Source organism: Branchiostoma lanceolatum, chromosome 18 (genome assembly GCF_035083965.1).
Source record: "Branchiostoma lanceolatum isolate klBraLanc5 chromosome 18, klBraLanc5.hap2, whole genome shotgun sequence".
Classification (NCBI taxonomy): Eukaryota; Metazoa; Chordata; class Leptocardii; order Amphioxiformes; family Branchiostomatidae; genus Branchiostoma; species Branchiostoma lanceolatum.
Genome location: NC_089739.1, coordinates 3,651,934 through 3,679,412, shown reverse-complemented (window position 1 = coordinate 3,679,412; position 27,479 = coordinate 3,651,934). Strand labels below are relative to the sequence as shown.

The following is a 27,479-nucleotide window of genomic DNA, read 5'->3' as shown; positions in this document are numbered from 1 at the left end:
CAATACTCACTCATTTTCACATTGAGCACCGTAAGCTAGAGTGCATGAGGTTGAGCCATCTAATGAGGTTTCTCCGTTCACCAGTACTTCGCCTGTGCGCAGGTTACGACACTGAATACCCATGGGTTCCTCACAGATGTCATATCCCTCATCACGTGCTGTCTCGTCGTCTTCACTCTCCGCACCTGGTACTATGATTTCAGCAAAAGGAAATACGTCAGACACAGCATGCGGTGCATTTCTCCCGATTATCCAGTTTCAAGTCATTCGAATGAAATGCAATCTTAAGGTAAGATTAAGGTACTTCAAATACCTCGATTTTTTGGACAATTAAAATGACCATACTAGTTACCTTCATGATAATATAAATTGTATAATGCAGATATTTGTAGAAAAAATTGAATCATAATCATATTTTTTGATGGATTAAACCATAATTCTATTTCTAGTAAAAAGCATACAATAACAATGTATGATAGACAAACATTGTAAATCCTGTAATGATATAAAGAATCAGATGTTACGTACTTCCAGGATTTTCACAAAGGAATTTAAATGCGTCGTCACAAGATGCAGGCGTTAATACTCCATTCATCATCACCAGGCATTTGTTGGTAGAGCTACCGTCAGGCACATTTCTAAAAAAGACAAGGGTCACCGTGACGCTATGTTTGTTGACAAGCTGACAATAGTGTACAAAAGATCAGTACAGTATTCGTATCAGTATTCGTGATGCACAGACGTACCATACCATTTCCATGACACTAGTCTTTTCGTCTTGATCTCATAGATTTCTTTATGTATGTATGCTCAGGAGCGTGGCACAGATTTAAAGTTATGTGGAGCGATCCTCATTTTGTAGAAGACTCAGTACACATATGTTCAATCATAGAAGAAAATTTAACCATTCTACATTGCATATTACGTAATGTAGAGTGGTATTGATCTTTACAAACAAGCGATCTTGAAGGTATCTTTTCCTCAGACTTTCGTTTAATTTTCTACATTCACCCCCAGAGACAGATTAAAAGACTGTTGACAGAATAATTGAAATCTTACAGAGGGTCCAATTGGACAGCAGGGGATCCGTCCTCCAAAATCCAGGAATTTGGTTGTGTTTGTGTAGACCAGAATACACTGATATAGAATGTGTCACCTCCAAAGTTGTCCATCAAATATCCCTTGAACAGAAGACAATGACATTTAACATAAATTATTTCAAAAAGTTCGACACCAACTTCATGGGAAATTATAATGCTTTCTCTCCCAGCGGTTCAAAATTGTAACCTTTTTAATCTTAGTAATCAACATGAGCCGATATGATTTTGCAAATTTTTATCTTCGCCAAGAAGTTTATATTTTGGGCATCATTGGTCTGACTGTGTCTCTGTCCGTCTATATGCCTGTCAAACACAGGGGAAACTCAAGAACGGCTGCATGGATTTCTTTTACAATTATAGTTTTTGTAGGTTGTGAAAAAAAAATGATTTCGGGCTTTCTGATTGCTTTCACGATACTGCAGTTTTTAAATGCTGTGTTCTAAAAACCTGTGGAGTTTTATTTAGAGATGGTAGATGATGATATTAAAAGTTTATGGGTTTGCTATCCCTAGCAGCCTGCCCTGGAACAGCAGAATCGCTGAGGTAATTATTTGGCGTAAATTATGCAAGTCAGGACTTCATTTACATGATTGATGAGGGCGTGTTATAGTAATCTTCTGGACTTAGATAAGACATTTATTATCCGAATACTATCCTGTGCTATGCAGGTCGAGAAGATAACCAACTGATATGATGGTATCATGCAAACGAGGATCTTGTTTGCATAACCAATGAGTAGCACGTATGCGAGAAGGTCGTCATTTGACGAAAGTATGGGATTTAGGAACTTTATTGTATTTTTTTGAGACTCACTACCTAACATAGCTAAACTGATTGTGTTAATTAATACTCACCAATTCATCCGAAGATGAAGGAACCACCACGACGCCACCAGTAAGATCACAGTATATTCTTGCAGCGTTATAGGTACCTTCGTCTGGTCCAATCTGGTAGCAGGACACTCCAAGGGAATTATCTTCACCATACTTGCACGCTGGGTGGTAAAACGACACAGCAGTGGTGAATGTAGTATAAAATTTCATTAGCGACAACAAACAAGCAATCTTGACAGGACATTACTTTATTACAAACTTTAACATGCAGCAGATCCTTGGAAGTTTAAATTCCCGGGAGTATCTTTCAACTTAGGTCTCTCATTACTTTGCAATCAACCTGTTTGTACTACATACCCAGTAAATTGCCTTACAGCATCAGCATTAGCTGTGCATCTGAGGTAACTGACTCAAGCATATCAAGTATCAGGGTGGAATGACAAAAGTTGTCAAAAGATAGAATTATCTTATGTCACAAATATAATAGCTTTTTGTTTTCTAATACCCATCTGAGCCCGCAATCAAACGCTATGGTAATGATCATAACATATGTTAATCTACATACTAATTGGTACATTGAGACGGCATGGTGGCCAATATTGTGCGAAGAGTTGTCCAAAGTTGTGTGTGTCGTCTATATAAATATTGGCAAACTCAGACATCTGCCACTATCTCGACTCACTTTTTAAAGCTCATCATCACTTGTGCCATTTCACTTCAGAAAATTCTGTACTTCTGCCAAGTTAGCGTACATTATCTAAATTCTGTCATCTTTGCATCTAGTTTTTGACATCTATAAAGTGACTCTTAAGTCGCGGTGTCCAAAGTTTGCTTATGTAACTTCAGATGAATTGGTATCTTTGCCACCCAATTCTACCTATTGTCTATAGGGTTAACATACGCCTTCTCACTTTGGACCACATTGTACATCTGCCACCTTCCCCACTTATTCACTGTCCATCAATCTGAGATACACCTGCCACCACAACGTTTGACTCTTTGGAGTTAACATGCATCATTCCAAGCTTACGTAACTTCTGTATCTACAAAATAGCCTCTTTTCACATGTTTCGCTGAAAAAATTCGTTAGACCATATCGTTGTATGTTATTTGCGTAGTTTATAAAAACAGCAACAACCGACCTGTTGGAGGACAATGCAGATCTATCCATTCGGACCATTCACATACAGGTTCACATATTGTGGTTGCGGGCGCTGTTGTTGGTGCTGCTGTTGTTGGTGCTGCTGTTGTGGGTGCTGCTGTTGTGGGTGCTGCTGTTGTTGGTGCTGCTGTTGTCGGTGCTGCTGTTGTCGGTGCTGCTGTTGTCGGTGCTGCTGTTGTCGGTGCTGCTGTTGTTGGTGCTGCTGTTGTGGGTGCTGCTGTTGTCGGTGCTGCTGTTGTCGGTGCTGCTGTTGTGGGTGCTGCTGTTGTGGGTGCTGCTGTTGTGGGTGCTGCTGTTGTTGGTGCTGCTGTTGTTGGTGCTGCTGTTGTTGGTGCTGCTGTTGTTGGTGCTTCAGTTGTTGGCGCTGCTGTGGTTGTCGGTCCAGGAGTCGTACATATTGTCATTTCATAGCAACATTGGTATCTGACTTGATAGTTGTCGCACCTGCAAGTATACATCCAAACAAGCAATCAATTGCTGTTTCTTATCACAAAGGATTACTCAAAGTACGACACATTTCATCACATTTACATAACAATGAACTTTGAGAAACCAAAGTACTTCTATACTTTAAGTGAGCTACCAGCTTCTGTTAGTGATTCTATATATTCCGAATGTATCTTTTTCAGACATTTGCTCACTGTTACAGCGAGTATACGCGTGCCAACAGATTATGAATGAGTAGCTTCAACACTTACCCGTCGTAACAAACGGCACCAGCCTCTAAGTCGCATAAAAGGCCATCTGGTCCAACTTGCATATCCTCTAGTATGTCGCCTGTTTCCATGTTTTGACACTCAATGCCCATGGGTTCCTCACAGATGTCATATCCCTCATCTCGTGCTGTCTCGTCGTCTTCATGCTCGTCACCTGGTGCTGCCATTTAACAAGCGGGAAACATATTAGACACCGCGAGCACTTAACGACCTGGAGGACGTACAGAGCAACCTAACCTAGCAGCTAGTGCACAGTGAACTAGACCTTCAGATCAGGGCAACCTAGCCTATAACCAGGGCAACATGAGATCCTTAACGCTGATTGGTCAATATCTTAAGCTCAATTTAGAGCGCCCTGCACTAGGGAGGCACAGAAAAGGCATAAAAAGAGGTGTGGACTGATCTCTCTCATTCTTGAAAAAGACTGAATAAAGTCGAAACCGGTCGAATACCAGTCTCCTCGCTGCCATTTTCCCAAGAACTACGAAAGAAAGACACCGCGAGCACTGTTTATCAAACATTCATTGGCGTGACATTACCGTATCCAAGCACCAAATAAAATTATCTATAGTGATGCCTATGACATGAAATTTACATCAATTATATACATGTACATTGCAAATGTTCCTGGATTGTTTGTTTGTTGCGCATATTGCTTGCTTGTATTTGACCACCCAATTACTGTTTCTTATTGTTATTGTATTTGTCTATGTAAGTTGTAATTTTCATTTTCAGAGGTGATGTTTGATATTAGCTACAGCTAGAGTACATCGTCTTTGTGTCCTGTGTATTCTTCTGTTGTTAGATAAAAAAGAATATTTCTGAAGATCCGAAAAAATATACATAGAAAACAACATACTTCCAGTTGTTTCGCAAATGAATTGCCTTGCTTCGTCACAAGTTGCAGGAGTGAGCTGCCCGTTCATGCTGATGAGGCACGGCAGAGCTGAGGAACCTGGCGGCACACTCCTGAAGATGGAAAGAGAGAGTCAAAGTAAGCGTCTTGGTTGTGAGCGTTGTCATGTTGGATGTTGTAACCGACATATACTGTTTGTTTTTTATTTTTTTGTTTGTTTGTTTCTTGTTTGTTCGCATATATGTGCAATTATAAAAAGATAAACAGGGCAAAAGCAAAACATGCAGGGGGGCCAGAAGCCAATGTGGCTTTTCATGGGCCTCCCATAAACCCGACAATGGGAATTTTTACAAAATTATACATAATCAAAGCTCAGCAAAATTAACGAAAGAATAAATTGAAATTGCACCATAAATCTTGATTAAACAAATGGAAAAGAAGAGGAACTACAAAATAAATTTAGTTGTAAACATAATAAATAAGATTACGCTATATAGTAAGTGTGATTACGCTATACATTAATAAGAATATACATTATCATTATTAACATATTTCAATGTATTGATATATGGGCAAAATTTCGAAGAAGAAGAATGTTTTACATTTCTAAATTTGCTTCTGTTGTTAGACAAGTTAACTTACGTATTACGACTGTTCTTATTTGAATGTCCATATATACGGGCGTATATATTGAAACCGGTTTCGATTGATTGCTATTATGTAGCTTCACAACTCACTGTTACTTTTACTTTGTGAATATATAATTTTCCTGCATCTGTAGCCTCAATTAACAATTTAAAAAATCGTCATCTTTAACGCCATTGCCTTTTCTGGCTCATAAATGTTAGAAGTAGAACATTATGATTTTTGGTATTCTTAGTGCAAGGAATACATTCTAGTAATCTAGTCTTTTCTTTAATATTCTTGTCCAAGAAACAACGGTGAGCCTGCATTGCAACATAAGTTTCTATCAAAATAATAACAACAGAACTTTAAGGGAGAGAATTAAAATAGAATCGTCTCGCGAATTCTAGGACACAATATTTTCATCCTCGAAAATAAATATTTGGTGTGAAATAAAAACACAACTAAAAGTAGCCTTTAGGCAGTGAAGTTCACGGGCAGTACAATGCTAACTTATTGTGCTTGAAACATTTGACGATGTGATATTCTTACAGCCGTTCAAAGATGTCATTTCCGGTAGTGGATCCGTCATCCCAAACCCATTGATACGAGGTTTCGTCCCAGTGAGCACGCACATAGAATGTCTCAGATCCAAATTGCTCCATTATATATCCCTGTAAGAGAAAACATAGTATATTGCTTATGTAATAGTTTATTGCAAGTTCTTGCCCGTAGACTAATTGCAAGTACATGTAACATGAAAGGACTGACAGACAATATATAACAATACAGCATGTGACCTTTCTAGTCTAAATACTAACACTAAATTCTATCTTTTTTGGGTTTGACTTCTTTTTCCGAGACAGTGAAAGACGAATGATCCCACTTTTTCTTTAATGTGTGGGTTTTGTGATGTTAAGAGGAGAGTAGTTTTCTTTTTGTCTGTTAACATGGACATGACACATGCATGACGTGGCAAAATCAACAAACACGCTGTCTCCCCTTTAAATGCAGAGCCACATTGTGGCTCTTCATTACAGAAGTGGGTGATATTTTCTAAAAGACCGAATACAATGAATCACATTATCAAGGCTAAAAAATGTAGGGATAAGTATGCACGCATTGATTTGAAGATGAGTCCTAGAATTCCCAATTGTTCCAAAGGCACCGAGCCTTAAGTATTGGGATGATTGCAACAAGACTCAAGAGATCAGTTTTAACCTAAAACAAATTCAACGTCAAGTTGCCGATATGTTTTAGATTCAGAAATATATTATCTGCAATCAGAACACTCGCCTCTCATCCCCTTTAAGGTTTTTCCTAAAGGCAGTATTGCTTGAGAAGGACCCATATTTACCCAGGGCAAAGACCGGTGTGAAAGAATTAGGAGCCAAAACTTGTCATGAGATTGTGGGCAGATCATTGAGATCAATGGAAGATCTGTAGAATACCTTGAAGGTAAATGAGAGGTAGTTGAGAGATCTAATAACTTTTGTGGATGTTGAATCGTTTATCAACAGTTTTGCATCTGAATAATTCCCATTTAGAATATAATTTTCTTAAGGAGGCAAAATAATGAGCCAAATTGTATATGCTTGTGTTGTACTCACCACTTCATCCGGGGATGAAAACGTCACCACGGTGCCACCAATACCATCACAATATATAGCTGCACCTTCATAGGTTAATTCTTCATCTGGTAGATCATAGCACGACAGTCCAAGGGAATGATCACCATATTCACACTCTGTGGGGAGGGTGTGTAAACAGTTACACCGTAGTACGCGCTGCACATAGACTCTCTATCAGCAACTTGGCAAACAAACCAGCTGGGTCTACAAACTGTATCATTTTGAATATGTACGCCATAGAGACAAGCCAATATATAAAACACATTGGACTACTGGGCTTACGAGGGAGAATCAAAATCAAATACTCAATGAAAGGTAGTCCCAAAGCCTTTTTTTGGGTTCTCCACCACTCTGTCTAGGGTGCAGTATTGGAAGGCGGAGTACATGTATCTCTTTCTACTGCATTTAACCTCTCCAACTGAAGGCATTTACCCAAGTTTGCACATGGGTGGAGTGAGGAAAGCCGTCTAAAGTGCCCTTCCCAAGGACAAAACGACTCGCCAGAAAAGGAAGGAATCGTACACCCGGGCCTGTCGATCTTGTACCGCTAGCCTAGCCACCATTTAATGCCACTGTGCGAAAACTTATTACTCATAATAAAAACTTTTGGATCTTTGTAACCTAAATCATGTCAAACTGTAGATGATTGCTTGCTTTCTAATAGTCTTTTAAAAGATCGCAGAACACAGTATTTCTCCGCGGATACAAAATGTAGTGCGGCCCAAACTCTTGAAGACTGGGTAGAATCCTGCATGTGAGAGGCATCCATGTGTAAACAGTGCTGTGTGCTGTAGAAATATGTCGGCTTTTAGACTGTAGGATTTGGATAGTGGACCTTTTCCGCTTTGTGTATAAATGCGCCATCCTGTGCAACCGCCTCACGGGGTCAGTCGGCTGCAGTTCAGTGACCTCTCGCAGAGCGCTATTTAAAAGTGGGCGTGAGGAGCCAATACACTGACAGAATTTTTTTATATTTTTGGTTATTTGTAGGTTGTACCCTAACCTAAAACATATTCGCTTTTCGTATTTCTCAATTGCACCGCACTATAATTTTTACCGCGTCGAAGCTAGTCACCTTGCGGCCCTTAAGTATAGAAATCCCCATACGCCGAAAACTGTGTTCTGCTACCTTCAATCTTTTTTGTCCATGTTGGGTTGTGGAAAACAGGCGGAGCTTCCATGTAAGACATCACGAATGCACCCGCCGGCGAATACACCCAGATACACGGCGACATGCCGACCTGCGTGCCGATTACCAGCGCTACGAACGTCCCTTGCTCGCACGTACATGTTGCCCGACGTGTGTGGGTAGACATCACGAAATCGCGGGCGAATACACCCAGACACACGCCGACATGCCGACCTGTGTGCCGATTACCGGCGCTACGAACGTCCCTTGCTCGCACGTAAATGTTGCCCGACATGTGTGGGTCGACATCACGAAATCGCGGGCGAATGTACCCAGACACACGCCGACCTGCGTGCCGATGATAGACGAGCGATGGAAAAGGCAGCGCCCGTGGCACCAGTGGTATACGGTGGTACAGGTGGTTTTTATATTGAGACGAGTGAAAGAAAAGGGAGCGCTCTTCTGAGCTCCGTTGTATAAGTGGTACACGGTGGTATAGGTGGTTTTCAGACTGAGACGAGCTAAGGAATAGGCAGCGCTCCACTAAGGCTTGTGGTATAAGTGGTGCACGGTGGTATAGGTGATTTTCATACTGAGACGAGCGAAGGAATTGGCAGCGCTCCACTAAGGCTTGTGGTATAAGTGGTACACGGTGGTATAAGTGGTTTTAATACTAAGACGAGTGAAAGAAAAGGGAGCTTCTGAGCCCCGTGGTATAAGTGGTACACGGTGGTATAGGTGGTTTTCATACTGAGACGAGTGAAAGAAAAGGGAGCGCTCTTCTGAGCCCCGTGGTATAAGTGGTACACGGTGGTATAGGTGGTTTCCATACTTAGACGAGTGAAAGAAAAGGGAGCGCTCTTCTGAGCCCCGTGGTATAAGTGGTACACGGTGGTATAGGTGTTTTTTTTTCAGTCATACTGAGACGAGTGAAAGAAAAGGGAGCGCTCTTCTGAGCCCCGTGGTATAAGTGGTACACGGTGGTATAGGTGGTTTTCATACTGAGACGAGTGAAAGAAAAGGGAGCGCTCTTCTGAGCCCCGTGGTATAAGTGGTACACGGTGGTATAGGTGGTTTTCATACTGAGACGAGTGAAAGAAAAGGGAGCGCTCTTCTGAGCCCAGTGGTATAAGTGGTACACGGTGGTATAGGTGGTTTTCATACTGAGACGAGTGAAAGAAAAGGGAGCGCTCTTCTGAGCCCAGTGGTATAAGTGGTACACGGTGGTATAGGTGATTTTCATACTTAGACGAGCTAAGGAATAGGCAGAGCTCCACTAAGGTTTGTGGTATAAGTGGTACACGGTGGTTTTCATACTGAGAGGAGCTAATGAATAGGCAACGCTCCAAGGCACCGTGTAGTTGGCCAATCCTTCTTCGGGGAGACGGAGCTCTCTTCCGTCTGGGTCTAATTTGGCGCCCGGTGGTAGAGGAGGTCGCTATACTTAGACGAGCGAAGGTATAGCAACCTCCTCTACCACCGGGTGCCAAATTAGACCCAGGCTGAAGAGAGCTCCGTCTGCCCCGGAGAAGGATTGGCCACCTACACGGTGCCTTCGGCCTCAGTGGAGCTCTGCTTATTCAGTAGCTCCTCTCAGTATGAAAACCACCTATACCACCGTGTACCACTTATACCACTAGCTTTGATGGTGCGCTGCCAATTCCTTCACTCGTCTCAGTACGAAAACCACCTATACCACCGTGTACCACTTATACCACGGGGCTCAGAAGAGCGCTCCCTTTTCTTTCACTCGTCTCAGTATTAAAACCACCTATACCACCGTGTACCACTTATACCACAAGCCTTAGTGGTGCGCTGTCAATTCCTTCACTCGTCTCAGTATGAAAACCACCTATACCACCGTGTACCACTTATACCACGGGGCTCAGAAGAGCGCTCCCTTTTCTTTCACTCGTCTCAGTATTAAAACCACCTATACCACCGTGTACCACTTATACCACAAGCCTTAGTGGTGCGCTGTCAATTCCTTCACTCGTCTCAGTATGAAAACCACCTATACCACCGTGTACCACTTATACCACGGGGCTCAGAAGAGCGCTCCCTTTTCTTTCACTCGTCTCAGTATTAAAACCACCTATACCACCGTGTACCACTTATACCACAAGCCTTAGTGGTGCGCTGTCAATTCCTTCACTCGTCTCAGTATGAAAACCACCTATACCACCGTGTACCACTTATACCACGGGGCTCAGAAGAGCGCTCCCTTTTCTTTCACTCGTCTCAGTATCAAAACCACTTGTACAACCGTATACCACTGGAACCACGGGCCTCGCAAAAGCGCTGCCTTTTACTTCGCTCGTCTCAATATAAAAACCACCTGTACCACCGTATACCACTGGTGCCACGGGCCTCAAAGGAGCACTGCCTTTTCCATCGCTCGTCTACCATCGGCACGCAGGTCGGCGTGTGTCTGGGTACATTCGCCCGCGATTTCGTGATGTTGACCCACACAAGTCGGGCAACATTTACGTGCGAGCAAGGGACGTTCGTAGCGGCGGTAATCGGCACGCAGGTCGGCATGTCGCCGTGTATCTGGGTGCATTCGCCGGCGATTTCGTGATGTCTTACATGGAAGCTCCGCCGGAAAACATGGCTTATTAGCATTTAGCCAAGAAGTGCACAACTGTGTCCGGAACAGTAGAAAGTACATTCATAACCTTCAGTGAACATGATTTTGGGTCCAAGGGTCCAACAGGTGAGATAAAAAGCAACAAAAAAAACAACCCTCTCCTATCCATGTAAGTGCTTCTCTTTTCTAGGAAGAAGTGTTCTACTGCTGTTACGACCGCAACATGTGTATAAGAGGATATGGAAGATTCTTTATACACAACCAGGTATTGATCTCACCTGCTAACTGTCTATCAGACACCTTCTTGAGAGCTTCTGACTGGAGTACTGCTTCCCACGTTAGCAGGTGAGATCAATACTTGGTTGTGTATAAAGAATCTCCCATATCCTATTTTCTACCAACCTGATGAAATTATTTTCGGATGTGTATACGAGATTTGCAAATAAGTATCTTGACTCTAACCTGTTGGTGGACAATGCAGATCTATCCAAGGAGACCATTCACAAACAGGTTCACAGATTGTGGTGGGTGGTGGCGCTTCAGTGGTTGGTGCTGCCGTGGTGGTCGGTATTGGACATTCCTCAATGGGAATGCATCTGTAACATGTCAGGAAACTCATTAGTAAATACAAGAATGTACTGTCTCGCTAATCGTGATAAACCCTCTACAACTACAGTAACAGACCATCACATTTTAACAGGAACAACAATTATAATTCATGTGTCAACCATTATCATTAAATCTCATCTGTTAATAGTAACAACAGTCAATCACGTACATCATACAACTGTTACTGTAGGACGTACACACATGACTTGATTTTGATAAACTTCACAAAGCTAGACTAGCCAGAGTAGTAGTAGTCCACTGTTTTCTGCTGCTGCAGTACTTGAAACATCCTGCAGCCGCATTCAGTCTTCTTGCTTCAGTCCCTTCCACTTTGTCCGATTCGCTGCGAGCTTCCTTAGCTCCCTTAAGTTTCTTACGTTCGTTTCTTTGTTTTTTACTAGCCTGAGTGCCATCCTAGATTAGGGTAGCGAACGCATAACCCCCAGTAGTTATCTAGGATGGCACCCAGGCTAAAGCTAGACAATAGCTTACTTCTAATTTGATAAAAAGTTAAAGACATGATAAGAAAGGCAGTGATACCTGTGACCAAACAGCACTTCTCCTGGTAGACAGCGTGGATGGCATCCTTCAAAGCACCCGAGGTCACAGTGGCCGGGCCAGGGATCCTCGCACGTGGGTGGGCAGGCTGTGCCGCACGGGTCGTAGTGCCACTCACATTCGTCGTCCACGTTCAGGTCCTCACACTGAGTTGCTGTTGTGGGCAAATATCATTCTAAATCAAAGCCTAAATTGATCAACTGGTATAACTGCCGTTCGGTGTAACTTGCATGCGGCGATAGCTGTCTATATCACGCTGAACAACTTGTCGTATCTAAACCAATTATCAAATAAATGATTCTAACTGCTGTTTAAAGCTATCTAACAAAGAGGTCCCTCCCAAACTTGATGACAATAGTTTCGACTCTGTGGCAGCTCGCTGGAAAAACTCATTCTTAAACATCGATTCTCGTTTGAGATGACTCTTTCTTCTTTCCTGGTTTGACTGGGGGGCATTCCACTCAAGAAGCGGGTGTTATTTTCTGATAGATTATATTTTTCTGGATACAAGTGCACCCGAAATTTACCTCAGCTATATTTTCGGCCATAATCTTTTTCTAAATCACAAGTCATGTCGTTTGCTAGGGATATCTATGAATTTAAGATTATGCGTTATGCGTTGTAATTTGTAATGTTGCATGCAACCACTTTTCTGGAGCCTCAATACTTACGACATATGTGTTGGGTCCTCCATCGCACGTGGAAGCCGTATTCACTGCATTTCTCCGCAAACGCAGCAACAGCCGTGCAGAAGCATTCACAGTCACCGCCGCTGTCACAGGCACATGTGTCATACACGCATGCGTCATAGTATGGCGTTGGATTCACCTGTAAAGATACAAGTACACGTACATGTAATTCAGAGAAAGAGAGAGGGCATTTTTCCAAAAATAATGACAAGAATTAAGTAAAGACAATATGAATGAAGACCTTTATTGTACATTCGTGCCCCGAGGGACTAGATACAGGTCGTCTAACATAAACCTAACTAACGTGTAGGTGACATATAAGGTGAAACATAGTTTAGACATACATGGTATATGAAAATGATAAGCTAAGCTAATCCAGTAGAGTCAACTCGTTCTCGCTTCTTTGTACATGTGTAGATGTATGAACAGATCATGTTTCTTATACAAGGGTTGTCTAGATGCAACAAAAATATGAATTTTTCCCTACGTTATCTTAACTTTGTAATTAATCTGATAGCCCCAGCTTCTTTGCAGACAACAAATCCTTATCGTCATCACTCTTCCTCTACAGAGGGGGAAGTTTGAAATTTGCTGCACGGTACGGTACAGGGATCTTCCATCCTGTATTTTAGATTTGCTATGGTCAAGTTTGACTCGCTTTCAATATCTTTCCTCAGAGTTTGCTTGTATTGCATACCCGGTATACCTCCCCAAGGTGTAACACACCAGGTTTGTACTTAAGTACACCGGGAAGGAAGGACCCCTGCTCTTTTTGATAGGTGTGGTGGGTTCATTTACGTGCTCGAGGTGTGGCCCTCCTCAGACACGGGGCTTCCACTTAACTTCCTATCCCAGGGACGTCCCTAACCGAAAATAGGTACTCATTTTCACCTGAGTGAAGTGAGGAAAGTCGTGTAAAGTGCCTTTCCAAAGGGCGCAACGTCAACGAGAGAAATCAGGGAACCCCGGATTCGAACCCAGTATCTCTGGGTTCTGGGGCCAAACACCCTGCCACTGCGCCACTGAGACGCCACTAAGTTAAATAGGGATGTCCCATTCATCAGAGTCTGGGACAACAATGACATTTAGAGTATATTCCTTACCAGACTATGGCAGCTCCCAAATAGCAGCTTGTTTAGAATGATGCCGCAATGCTCCCGGGCCCAAGATTCTCGATGGGGATTGAGCTCACAGGGAGAGATGACACCAGTCTGGTCTGGACAAGCCTGAGTAACAAAACAAGAAACGGATAGATTAGCTGGAATGAGATGATCACAGTTACAGGCATATAGAATACAACACGGTTTCGCCCGAGGTACTATCCGCGTGAGGGCCCTGACTGAGGGTGATGCGGAATACACCGTGTTTCATTCTATTTAAGCCATACCAGCCAGTACATACCGATACATTTCAATGCAAAATGCGCCTGAAGTTGAGAGAGTTTTGTGTCCTCGAACTAAGAAATCGTAACAACATCGATTCCAAACTCCGAATCCGGCAGATCACAATGATACACTGGAGCCTTACCGATGATACTTTCCAGCTGTTGCCAAAGAACAGACCAGATGACACCTGGTCGTGGTTGCGTGTCGTGAAGTCATCGTTGGGGTTGTTGTTGAAATTACCACACATCCCGCAAACTTTCCCCCTGTATGACGAAAACGTTCAAGGTCAGTTGATATTGATGCAAACATTATTCTGATTCTCAAGATATAGAGTTCGCAAAATGGGCTACAAAATTTGGTCACAACAAAATCATATACCATGCATCAAAAAATCATATACCATGCAGCAACCCTAAGAAACATTCGACATTTCTATCAAACAATATAATCTGGACCTTTGAGTAGCACATTTGCACGCACTGAACATTTATCTTGCATTATCAAACAAGTTCACTGTATACATGTGTACAGTCATGCGTTGTCTAAATTTAGAACTGAAAATAAACGATCAAATGCAAAAATACAGTAATGTATCATAAATTTCCTGTTACCTCCATTCTTGCAGCTTTTTATGACAAATTCTAATGTTTAGTGTGCAGTGTTTATACAACTAAATCTTCAAAGATTTATTTTCCATTTGGATTATGCTTAATGCATCTATCATTAGTTCAGGTTAAGCCCCAGGTAAACCTAGATCTACAATTCGGTACATTTAAGTAAAGCAGGCATCTTCTGAGGTGATGATTGTAGTTCTAGTTCCTAGCAATGTAACCTCAGTCTTTACAACTCATTTGTTTTTACACTTTGGCAGATCCACGCTGTCTCTGCTAAGCGTGTTGTGTTCGTTTACTTTCTTACAGTCAGGTATAATGCCTGTTGCCTAAGTCTGTCCCCTACGTGGGGCCAAAGGCAAAGTATAATTAAATGACTCTATTTAATCAAATCGAAAGAATAGAAATTCTAAAAAGAAAGCAAAGAAAGGTAACTAAGAAGTTCATATAACGTACTGATGGTGAGGTGCCAGCTTGATTTTGATTCGTGTCCCTCTGTCCCAAATAACTGTCAGACCGATGTCCACTTGCACGATGGTGAAGAAACCGACGGCGAAAATCTTATAGCTGAGTAGGGAGAGACCAGTGACAATCAGGTATTGAGGTTCAGGAAACTGTAGTCAATTGTATCCTATTTATCTACATACCAACGACTTGGAACCAATCACAAACCCGTACAACGTACCTGTAAAAAGGGTTAAGAATGATATTTAGCAAAGCCTATGTTAAGCTACATATTTTGCATGGACAGGCAAGTTGGAACACAAGTGTTAAGTACAATAAAAGAAGTTATAAAATGTGTGGCACAGAATTAAGGAACATGGTACAATTTGACTATAAACATGCGGGAAATATATTTAGTATAAAGTATTGTTCCTACAGAAAAGTGAGGTACAAACATTAATGAATCCACAAGTACCTTGCTTATATAAGTGAGTATGTTGAGTCATCATTCGTTGAGATACATATGCATATTATATCTGTATACAGGTATATCTACAGCGATTTGAAGACCAAGAAGACCAATGTTCAAATGAATTATGGCATTGTCTCAGATAGAAACAATGGCTGAGACTTCTTTTGCTCGTATACCACAAAACAGTTAATGCAAAAACGTACTCGAATGACGTGAATCCTATCATAGAACCTGCTACGGCCCGGGTAAACGGCTCCTTGTCCGGCTCTAGGACGATCTCCAAGAGCTGCAGGGTGATGGTAATCGACTTGGCACAGGTTGTTCCAGTGGTGCCACAAGGAACATTCTCAGCAACAACTCTGAACACTCCTGTTTGGTTATGGCAATGATCCTGAAAAATATAGAGGAGGATGAGAAGTAGCAAAATCCTCCATAACAAAAAGTACCATTAATCAGTGATCATTGTTTTAAAGTCGGGTATACCGGGTCACTTCTACACTGACCATTAGTTTACTTCTTGCTTAATGAGGGCATGAGATCTGGCAACAAAAACGCATAACAAGAAAATCTTAAGGTATTTCTAAAGCTGTGACACCATTTAACCGACATTAAACATGGTACTTTCCCTTTTTTATTTGGTTTGGCCACGATTTGAGTTTTCAGCCAAACATGCTGGGTCGCGTCAAAACAATTAGTGTGATTGCGTAATACCTGCTTCCTAATACATGGTTAGTACTAAAGGCTAATGGTGACGGTCCCATTTCATTGTTTTTTTTTCTTACCGTTGCCATCACGTAGCCACAGTCTCCCTGGAACTTGAATCGCTTCGAGTCGAAGGTGTCATAGTGGGGGTCTCCGTAGATAACACAGGTACCGCCACACTGCTTTTCTGTGCAGTTCCAGTTTCCTCCAGCACAGTAACTGGAAAAAACAAACAACAAGGCCATAAAATGAGTGAAAAACGCATACTTGTTGATTTGATCAAAGTACTGTAAATTAATTTATTTTCATATACAAGATGGGATGGGAAAGAGGCTTCCTTTTTTAAGTTCGCCGTTGAAACAAGTGTAGTTTTTTTTTTAACGAACTCGCTGAGTGCAAGGCCGTAGCGGGCCACTCATCAAAGCACTGAACTAATTCTTACTGTAGCAGCATCTCTTCGCCCTAGGTCAGAAACATCATTGCTCGAGACAAGCATGACTTCACTGACCCATTAGGAGAAGCAGGGTATACGAAGGCTGCTCGGGAAATTCCCTACCCCATTTAGGCCAGAATGTTTTGATCCACTCAAACCGGGTCTGTTGTACAGCAGTAATACGATGGAGACGCATGTTCGCAGTGCCATGGTTTTGCGATGTAGAGGTCAACGTGAAAACAGCACGAATTATATCATCGCGGATATTTCAAGATTAACAGTACACTTAGCTGACTGCTGCAAGGAAAATGAAACGGAAAGTGATCTCGAAGCGGTTTAGCTCAAATGAACTCAATGAACAGATGAGCTAATCTTCCAATGGTCGTGACAGAGAAGACAGACGCTATATACAGTATTTACAAGTTCATTGTACCGGGGAAATTCACACGCTACTCATTAAACACTGCGCGCAAGAAACAAACGAGGATGGTGCCCATCTTCAATTCTACCTTCCCCCCACAGCGACCGAGGGCGAGGGACTAGGTAGGTAGGCAGTAGATGAGGGATAGTTATGTGCAAGCTAATGTTTGTGCTTACCAAACGTTGCAGTCCTTGGTAACATGCTCGCCGTTCTCGTACCACTTGCCTCCGTAGCGACATCGACAATTTTCCGGGAGAACGCACCTGTCGCCGTCTTTCACTAGGCCCTCTGGACAGACGCATCCTGTCGAAACGCGTGTGACGTCACAGCTTAGCATACTCGGAATGTCAAGCTACTTCGTATGTCAAATTCCCAGACAATTCACTATTCTACATTCTACCATTATATACCAATTGGTAAATATTACCATATACATAATATAGTGAGTGTAATGAGAAGTAAAAACACGTTGCTATACAATGTATAGTGTACAGAAAGTATGGTACCTCAGCCCTTAACCCTTTTTGGCGACGCCTCAGGGCGACCCTAATGGTATACTACTGTGTGCAGTTTGCAAGAATTCTAGGAATTGTACAGGAATGTGTCCACAGGAATATTTATCATACATTGTCGGCAAAAGAACGTGACACATGCGAGAAGAAACTAACCTGAGGCACATATTGATGCTAAGCACAGCGCTTCCTGGCCAAGTGACTCGCAGGTGGACTGACAGGCTGCCCCCTGGGTGTCTTCGTTCTCCGGCAGGCTGCAGTCTATGTAATTCTGACCTTCAGGGCAAGTCTCTGCAAACCATGAGAGAAGGAAACATGAAGATTAACAGGAAACGTATACTAGTTTACCACACATTCCCCACTTTAACATACACTCACTCATCCCACTATGGCGGAGAACCTGACCAAGGGAGCTGAAATGTTCAAGGGAGAAATGCACTCCGACTTTGGCATCCGTCTAGAACACCAACCTGTTTTAAAACTTTAGAAGTGCGTAATAAGAATTGACAAATTTAAAGCAATTGCCTCAAGAAGGTTAAAGAACCCATCGTCTATGTAAAATAGTGTGGCACTAACAACTGTTGATCACCAACAGATGCTGTTCATTTATCCTTAGAGTTTCAGGGCGACAAGTATGAATACGCATTGAATATGAGCACTTAATTGGCAGAACATTAGGACAACCAAAATATTCCTTGTCAATAACAAAAGTTGGCACTATTTGATGCACTGAAATAGATTTATGTAAAAGCTCTCCCACACCTTTTGGTGATATAGGGGCAGTGCCCGTCTCTATTTCTATAGACATAGACCACTCAGGGCTACTACAGTATTCTTTCTCATGCTCAGATCAGAGAAAGCAGTATGTAGAATTGTTTAAGCCTTTGTTATGACCCGGCCCATACCAACGACCGCGAACTCTAAATGACTATTACAAAGCGTGCACGCTATTTCACTGCACTGGTTTACTGAAATAGAGGGCAACTCTTCAAATCTGTTTTCATCTTACCTGGCTCGTCTACAGTGCTGGTACAGGTCACCACGCCGTTGAGACAATGACTATGACAAAAAAGAAGTATATAATGTAGTTTAGTTAAAAATTCGAATTCTTCCCACCCCTTTACTCTCACAGCAATCGACCCTGGGACCCTCAAAGATTTCTTTGTGAGGTCATAATTTCAGACGTCATCACAATTTATCAACACTGAGATCAGTGCATGATATTGTTATGATCCTTTCTCATTATCAAAACAAATTTTAAAAACTGCAACTTGCAACCTGAAGAAAGCTAGAGGTTTTAGTAGTATCCAGGTAGTCAACTGTGCAAGTCTTAATCAAGACGTCTATAAATGAACCAATAGTTTCTGTCTTGTGCCAGATAGTTTTTAATTTTTTGTTCAATGTTTCAGTTTCATCAGGCTGGAACTTATAAAAGAGTTTTTATTTTTGTTGTTGATTGCATTGCACAAAATGAAACAACATATAATAGAAAACAAGGGAAACAATGTACAGGAATGTAACATAAAAAACGGATCCAAAACAATAACTAAAGGTGGAAACAGAAATGAGGTACTCTGTAGATATAGGTAATATACATAGAAATAAAGATAACAGTATCATTGGCGAATAAATATAGCAAAATCAATATCAACCAAAGATTACAGGACATTGAAATAAAACAGAACTTATGTTGACAAATGAAATATGAAAAGTCCATATAAACAAAACTATCAGAACATAAATAACGAAAAGAGCAAATAGTGACCATAAATATGGCAAAGAAACAATATCAGCCAAGCATAACAGTTATTACATTTAATCACAATTTCAACAAATGTAAATAACCGAAAGTTTGTTTGATAGTGACTTTTACGCTAACAATAAGATAATATGTGTAACAATACCAATCTCTGTTGGATCCGTAGGGCTGGAATGGTACACCTGCAGCCAACCACTTCCCCTCAAAGTAGCAAGGGCAGTTGCGTTTCAGCACACAAAAACCGTCCGGGGCCTCGTACATTCCTGGAGGACAGTTGCAGCCCTGGACACATTCATCCCTACACAGCTGATCCTCATCAGCGAGTTCTCGGCAAGTGCGGCCACATGAAGAGCCGCATTCCTGATACGTCTTGCCATGTGTACAGGCCACATCTAAGGACATAAGACAAAAAATTAATGATGAGGATAACTATAATAATGATAAGTTTTTGTAAGATGTTGCTGAAGAGCGTATTGTAAGATTTAGCACTTGGATAAAATGCATGGGATTAAGACGATTCTTGACCACAATTATCATGTTGAAAAATGGGTAGGGTGACTTATCTTATTCAACAATTAAATTCTTCCTTTGAAGCAGTGGGAAACATTGAAAACAATATAATAATCATGAATGATATAGATATCACTTGGGGCTTCATCCGTTTATACATGTGGCTGTATACATAGTTGAGTAGTTGAGGTTTGATTTAAGATCAGATAAACTTGATGTTGGTAAGATTTCCAAGTAAGCCATAGTCACTATCATACAATCAATGAATATGGCGTGACAATTTACAAGATCACATTGATTGGAATTGCTAACATTATGCTATCTTTCTAAGTACCAAAAATATTAACAATTCATAGACAGTTTGTTGTTCTTTCAATCTGTCTGTCAAATCAATATTTGAATGTGGTCTTTTCTATTGCTTGTAAATAGAGCTGTGTACGTAAACATAACATTAGATATACAGATATTATATGATAACATGATATATATATATATATATATATATATACGTTCGGCCTACATGTGGTAAAATAACCTGTGGTCTTGATGATGAAAGAAACATGACTAAAAAGCTAACAGAATATTTACTTTAACTTCATGCATCTTATGCAGAGAACTTAATACTTTTGAGAGGATGTCAAATCAAAGATGGTGCTGATTTCAACGTCCATACAATGGAAACAATTCATTTTTGTGTGCAACATTACAAGGTTATCATCAGGTACTTACTGCATATGGCCCCAAGCTCCTGGCTATCTCTCCAAGGAATGATTATCCCTTTCTGCATGCACAGATATGAGTAGAAAGCAACAGCATCGCAGAAGCAACTTAATCCTGGATCCTCGCATCTGCAGGTGTCATCCCTGCATGTGCCAAAATAGTGGTCAGGGTCTTCTTCGGCGTGGCAGTTTGCGAAGACACCGCCTTTGATGATGCTGCACAGCTCTGTTGCCTGATTAGCTGCCGAAAAAATATATAGGACAAACAGTCAGGTCACTAACATGAGAAATAAGCATTTTGTTCTACTTAATTCTCTTCTGGATTGCCCCTTAAAGGTGTTAATTGCTAATGATGCACAGCTCTGTTGCTTGAGCAGCTGCAGAAAAAATATATAGGACAAACATTAAGGTTACTAACATGAGAAATAAGCATTTTGTTCTACTTAGTTCTCTTCATCTTCAGAACTTTTGGATTGCCCCCTAAAAGGTGTCAATTTCTAAGGGAGACCCTGAACGTGAAATACAAAATATAGAAAATACTTGATATCAGTAATAATATTTTGTACATCATGATTTGAATTCACATTTTTGTCCTGCTCCGAGCTCAACAAATACAGTGAACAGTGGACCACGGCTCAACGTCCCGTTCTAAGGACTGAGAAACTTAAATTTTCCAGAAGCGTCCATGCCGTGTGAGCGACAACAACTTCTTAACTCTAGATCCGGAGGCACCTCAGGGTCATGACGTCACTAACCACTTGACTGCGAATGTTACAAAATATGCTAGAAACAATTCATGTCTTACTTCGTGGTGTCACGAGGTCGCAAGGTCTGATGATGTCCGGCCCTGTACCTACATCTGGACACATGGCGCCGCCCACCTTCCAGCTGTTGCCGAATTCGCCGACGTTGTCAACAATTATGCCTTGTTGAGTACGGAAGTCATCCCCTAGATTGCCGTTGTACACCCCACAAAGTCCATGAGTGTTGCCCACGTATCCTGGGTCCACCTAGGCGAAATGGAACACTTCAGTAGGCAACAGCAACAATGAAGCAGTCCTGCAGTATTGCAGTAAATGGATTTCTCAAATAGTACATATGACATATTACAGACACAATCAATATGAAACTTCCATGGCTGGTGGGGACCCATATGTTCACATTACTGGGAGGTTCGGGTGGTTAATGGAATGTTGTATACAAAATGAACCAAAGAAAACGTACCATGAGCTACTTAATTGCTGTAAGTATGTGACATTTTGTTACATGTTTTTTTTTCTACAAAAATAAGGAAAAAATCATATTTCAAAAATTCATAATTCTGTTTTTTGATCCTTATAACATTCTCTACCCACCTATAAAATTTGAAGGAAATAATATTGAGTTTGGAATTTTCACCTGTCCCCCCACAAATACGTGATCACGAGGACGACCGTGAAGACGGCGAAAATCAAATCAAAAAAGGACATTGGTCTTGCACTTGCAGTGTGGTGCGAAAGGACCATGTTGTCTTTAAAGGATAGAAGGACAGCTAGTAGTTCGGCAAAAGGCAAGACACCATATGATAGCCCTACCGGTAGAAAGGTCATCTGTCACCTGCACCGCGACAATCGCGACACTCAAACCAAAATTTATTTAAGAGTCTACCATTCCACAAAGACTGTTACAGATATTCTTACTACCCTCGTACTGTGAGGGACTGGAATTCACTGCCCCAAGAGGTCACGGAGACAGCTGACCCTCCAAAGTTCAAGGAGGCGGTGCTCCAGCACCCCAGAGGACAATAAGCGCAGCGCACTCCCCTGGGCGCTTTGCCCCAACAAGAGGGGTGTTGCCCAGTAAGAGATCAAGGTCTGACAAAATGTAACAACAATAGAAATATGCCAGTTCTTTTCCTTCAGCACGCATAAAGATAGGCAGGACTGTCATAATTGTAAAATTAACAGATAAATAATGACCGTGAATAAACAATGTACTGTCAAAAAATGCCTCGTAAAAATGATAATAACTTTATTGCAAATTCAGGCCCAGGGGCTAATTGCAAGAATCCATTGAAATGAGATAATGATAATAATAAGCACACAGTAATGAAATAAACACAAAATAAAGTCGTCAACTAGAGCTACTTCTAATCTAAACAGTTGCTATTGGGTTTAATTTCTTTTTTGTGTGCACTGGAATATGAAATTCCCAACGTTTGGGGAGATATATGCATTGACCGGTGTTAACAGAAATACAGTTTTTGTAGGTCTGTGCGACATTCAAATCAGGGAACAATTTTGCTTACTAGGTTAAATAGTTTGTCTCTTTCGGTTCTGTAATGTGGACAATGGCAAATAAAATGTATTTCATAATAATAAGACAGGTCAGCTTACCGTCACCATCAAGGTAGATCCGCTCCACAATATCTTCACACCTATAACTGAATTCAACTGAACGTATTCACCAGAGGCCTTGCGAATGTTGAACAACTCTGAAATCAGAAGTGTCCCATAGTTGGTTAGTGATGTCTAAGGAGAAAAATGGTGTGTTTCTTTTCACGCCCCTGCAAAAAAGTAGGGTCGGTATTTGCTAAATGTCTGACTCTTTTAGAGAATATATCCAGTTGTCTAATATATTTTGTACATGTATTATGTAAAGACACAGTACAATTGTTTTCGTTCTCCCTGTATTTGATTTGATTGTATTGTTCCTGTATTGATAAAATTGCATTTAATGTAGGCGGAATCCTGGAAGATTAATGTATAAATTGTTTAGAGTGCGCACTAATGGAGATCTTAATTAAACAAAAAAAAAAACAAAAAAAAACAAGTACATACCACCAAAATAGGGCAGTTCGATAGACATGCGCTCTTGACCCATACTGATTCTGTTGCCTTGGCTGAACCTGATCACATTCCCATCTCTGACGTTGCCAATGATCAGTGTTGCTGACCTTCAAAAAGGCATTTCAACAATACTATAAGACATATTAAAGCTACCAATGACCAAAAAATAAAAATCTATAACCTTAGCTTCTAGGGGTGAAGAAAAGTGAAATCATATATAAATTCATGGCATATAATTTGTGAAAATATCAAATATGGAATAAAGACACGCGCAAATTTTAATTGGTCTTAACGTTGAAAGTAGGGGAAAGCTCGTTTGATATCAACTGTTTATTCACAACTTAAACATTTGATATATCCGCTCCGGTATGAATTGGACAACAAATAAGCAACTATTATATGTCATGGGTAAAGTATATACTTTGCAGCACTTACTCAATGCATGTGTCGCCCTCCGTTTGGCATTCCTTATTTTCTACAAGTACAGTGAAAAGGTCCCATCCTTTGTCCTTGGCGAACACATACTGACATCGGCCGTGGAAATCAAATCGCCTGCCGTCAAAGCTTTCTATATGTACACCACCAACCGAACTGCATGTAGCTATAAAAACATTCGAAAATCAAGCATAAGACGATGCTAGAGCAACTCGTAAGTGAATCCCTTTTCTTTAATATTTCTAAAAATTCATTTTGCAAAATAACAAATAAACACAATAATAATACAATAAGGCAACACATATACCAGGAATCCAAAGCAAAGGTATGACACAACAGACAAATGAAAAATCAAGAATCAAAATAATACCAGCCAACTAGCACAACACTAACACAGGAGAGAAATCAATGATAACACAATGATGACTTGATGTAAATGAATACCATAGCCATCTAAAAGATTAACACATTCTCTTAGATCAAAGTTTAACTCATGTCCACCCTTTAGGGCACTATAGCCCCCTGGAGGCAAAATAAACCATTAAACAATACAGGGGCTCATAGAGTTGATACTGGAAATAAATAGTTGTGTAATGGCTTACCTGGGCACGGGTCGCTCGTACACTCCCACTCCCCTCCTGTGCAGTAGCTGGATAGGATGAATGAATAAATGAATGGATGAATGAATGAATGATTTTATGAATTAATGACGTGACTATCATCGTCGTCATCATCATAGCTCAACCACTTCCCAGCTCCAACTCAACCGGAGAACAAATTTACACCCTAGCCAGTGGGACCAAATGTGAATACACACTAGTACGAACAAACTGTAAGGAATACCTCTGCCTTCACGGAGGTAACATCAACTGAATAGCAAGGTTCTTTTATTCACAACCAAGCATTTCACAAGAGCCGACGTTCCGACAGCTGTCAGCCATCTTTATCAGGGCAATACTGACTAGAATGAAGATGGCTGACAGCTGTCAAAACGTCGGCTCTTGTAAAATGCTTGGTTGTCAATGAAAGAACCCTACTATTCATTCAAAACTAAGGGATCTCACCAGGTGTTGCATCCCTGGTCGTAGGACTCGCCTGGTGCATACTGATGTGAGTGGCCGTTCCTACTGCAGCTGCACTCGTGGAAGGGCACGCAACGGAAACCATCCCGGAACTTGCCTGGTAAAAACAAACAGACATGTTGGTCTTCTTTGTAACTCAGAAAGAAGACAGTTCAGCGCCAAGTTGAAGCTGTTATGTTATGTTACGGTACAGATTAACAAGCTGCTATGGTTTTCCAGTCACGGATGCCATTAAGTAATAGAACGGCGTTGATACGACCAAGAGCAATACAACCACCTTGTTGATAATTTCAAGGCAGAGGGGGCACTGGTTACCTAAAACACTGTGCTTGTGTATAGAATGCGAAAAATGTGTACCTGGAGGACAGTGGCAGCCATCGACACAGTGTCCATCGCAGTCACCCTCTTCGCTGTATATGTTTTTGCATGTTGCTGGGCACGCTGGTCCGCACTCCGAGAACTCGAAGTTGCTGGGGCAGAATTTAGCTGTACGGTGAGAAAATATATGATTATGATTTGAACCGTACATCAATGTAGGGCTACATGTAGCAAACAAGAAGAGAAAATATATGGCAGATAATCACCCCCCCCCCCCTTATCGCATACTTAGGCTTTTTGTTGTTGCGTGTGTTTGTTGTTCCGTGTCTGTACAAAGTAGCAAAGAAGTTCCCCACAGCTATATGAATGAGCTTAGGGGACTTTCTTTCATAGTGTTCATACTAGCGTATAACTCTATACATAAGAGGCACCACCGGCAAATGGCCAGTGATCAATGTATCACGACTTGTATTCTTAGCAATACGGAATCAAAGAATTTAAACTGAAATTGTATCTTTAGCCCTGTCAGTATTCCAATGTTAAAGTGACCCGGGCGTCTTGGATTTCTATAGCCACACACATTTGTGCAGGTCACTACAGCAAAGGGCTTGTCCACTGGTAGTGATGTGGGTGATTAACTTCCACATTCTTTCCCAAATGCTAAGCAAAGAAAGTAGTATGTACCATTTTTAAAGTGGCCGGGGATCGAACTCACGACCTACCGTTTGCAAGACGAGCACTCTACCAACTAGGCCATTGTACCGGCTGCGTATTCCAGTGTACAGCTGAACAAATAGATAAAAGTGAATAAATTGATAAACACTTACGACAGAAGTCCTGCCTTCTCCAATCGATAACTCGATCCGCATGAGCACAGTCCTGAGAATACTTGGTCAGTGTGTCACAAATGCACTCCATTGGATCAACCCTGGTGAGACATAAAATTCAATATAGGGATTGACTCATGTTCACTCATTTCATTTCGTTGTAGGATTGAAAAGGATGTGTTTTAGGCTCGTGGTCGAAGCCGTGCTGTAGCGCGAAAACAGAGACTGGCGGGAAAGTATGTACACAGATTCATGGAATGAATATAGCCAGAAACAATTATTCCTCCCAGCTTTCTGTCTTCGTAAAAACTTGCTGAATTCTTAGTTTAAGGTGTCGGAGAATCAACGATCTAAATCAATTGGGAACTGCTGTTTACTGGTTGCCATGGCGCTTAATGACATCCTTTTGGCCTCACATCCACCTCCATGTACATGTACATGTACATTTACCATCGACTTACTTCCTTTTCGGTTCTTTTGTACCATTTGTACACCCCTCTTGGAACAGAAATCTTAGTTTAAGCTCGAGTCTCTCTCCAAAGTACATTGTACATATATATGCGGTGCCAATCTAGCAGAGATCATCTGTCTTGTCTTCCCCTCCATTTTTGTAAAGGGAGGAGTTTGATACATAGATAAATAAATCTCTGTTCCAAAGCCCATGGCCAAACAACTTTATCACAGCAGAGATTGGTGTGTTCTAAATATAATATCCATACTGTTTCCCAAATGTTGAGCAGTTACAATGTACTATATGTACACTTTTGACCGTATTTTATATGGCCTCTAGTCACAAGGCCATTGCATCGATACAACAGAAAAGATATCTTACCCATGATCCACAGCGCGACAGTAGACCGCTTGACAGGCATAGATATACGGAATGGGGTTAACCTGATCATGACATGGCTTAAAACTGTCGGAGTTGAAATAATTGTGGCATTCTGTTATGAATAGCTGTGGAAATAAGGGAAAATGTCATTAGTACGTTTGATATTGCGCAGGCATGTTTCCTTTTAATGCAAATGAAATGATAAGACATTCTGGGTATGCATGTATTATGTGCAGGTTTTTAAATATTCCTACTGACATCGCATACAAACATATACCAAACACAAATTATGTCTTTACATCATCTTTCGACTTTGATATAACACTACATAAAATGAAGAATTCATCCAATTATTCTCACAAATTGACTTAACGTGTATTCAAACTGGCAACGAACACGCGAGCCCTAAAACTGATTACTCTACCTTAACGTAAAGTACAATATATGACATTTGCAGTAAAATACCTCACTAAAACTGCTAAATTTTTTACTTTGAAATGTCTGAGAATGAAGCACAAAAGGAAATGGTGCTAGAAAAATACAGAATCTATTTTGGAAGCTTACATGGAACAACCCGAACGAACGGACACGGATCATTCGCAAACTTTTATACATGTTTATAGATACATATTGTTAGATTTGTTAGGATTTCAATCATGTAATATGAGACTTTGTAATATTTTGTCTGACTT

At 41.1% G+C, this 27,479-nt stretch overlaps 1 protein-coding gene across 1 annotated transcript in view; it reads right to left on the bottom strand.

The window, feature by feature from the left end:
• LOC136424182 (mucin-2-like) overlaps positions 1 to 27,479 on the bottom strand; it is a 56,718-nt gene that overhangs the window by 5,030 nt on the left and 24,209 nt on the right. The window contains exons 18-48 of the mRNA XM_066412692.1: positions 26,788 to 26,912; positions 25,956 to 26,056; positions 25,168 to 25,296; positions 24,793 to 24,907; positions 24,331 to 24,377; positions 23,729 to 23,894; positions 23,285 to 23,400; positions 22,841 to 22,938; positions 21,271 to 21,475; positions 20,476 to 20,706; positions 19,382 to 19,628; positions 18,487 to 18,536; positions 17,634 to 17,768; positions 17,142 to 17,268; positions 16,192 to 16,330; positions 15,613 to 15,800; positions 14,950 to 15,060; positions 14,025 to 14,145; positions 13,601 to 13,723; positions 12,480 to 12,636; positions 11,791 to 11,962; positions 11,104 to 11,237; positions 6,902 to 7,038; positions 5,844 to 5,965; positions 4,671 to 4,780; positions 3,794 to 3,971; positions 3,076 to 3,539; positions 1,955 to 2,094; positions 1,060 to 1,181; positions 529 to 638; positions 11 to 191 (exon numbers count right to left, since the gene is read on the bottom strand). Of these exons, the coding sequence (XP_066268789.1) occupies positions 11 to 191; positions 529 to 638; positions 1,060 to 1,181; positions 1,955 to 2,094; positions 3,076 to 3,539; positions 3,794 to 3,971; positions 4,671 to 4,780; positions 5,844 to 5,965; positions 6,902 to 7,038; positions 11,104 to 11,237; positions 11,791 to 11,962; positions 12,480 to 12,636; positions 13,601 to 13,723; positions 14,025 to 14,145; positions 14,950 to 15,060; positions 15,613 to 15,800; positions 16,192 to 16,330; positions 17,142 to 17,268; positions 17,634 to 17,768; positions 18,487 to 18,536; positions 19,382 to 19,628; positions 20,476 to 20,706; positions 21,271 to 21,475; positions 22,841 to 22,938; positions 23,285 to 23,400; positions 23,729 to 23,894; positions 24,331 to 24,377; positions 24,793 to 24,907; positions 25,168 to 25,296; positions 25,956 to 26,056; positions 26,788 to 26,912 (4,601 nt within the window). The remainder of the gene's footprint in view (positions 1 to 10; positions 192 to 528; positions 639 to 1,059; positions 1,182 to 1,954; positions 2,095 to 3,075; positions 3,540 to 3,793; positions 3,972 to 4,670; positions 4,781 to 5,843; positions 5,966 to 6,901; positions 7,039 to 11,103; positions 11,238 to 11,790; positions 11,963 to 12,479; positions 12,637 to 13,600; positions 13,724 to 14,024; positions 14,146 to 14,949; positions 15,061 to 15,612; positions 15,801 to 16,191; positions 16,331 to 17,141; positions 17,269 to 17,633; positions 17,769 to 18,486; positions 18,537 to 19,381; positions 19,629 to 20,475; positions 20,707 to 21,270; positions 21,476 to 22,840; positions 22,939 to 23,284; positions 23,401 to 23,728; positions 23,895 to 24,330; positions 24,378 to 24,792; positions 24,908 to 25,167; positions 25,297 to 25,955; positions 26,057 to 26,787; positions 26,913 to 27,479) is intronic.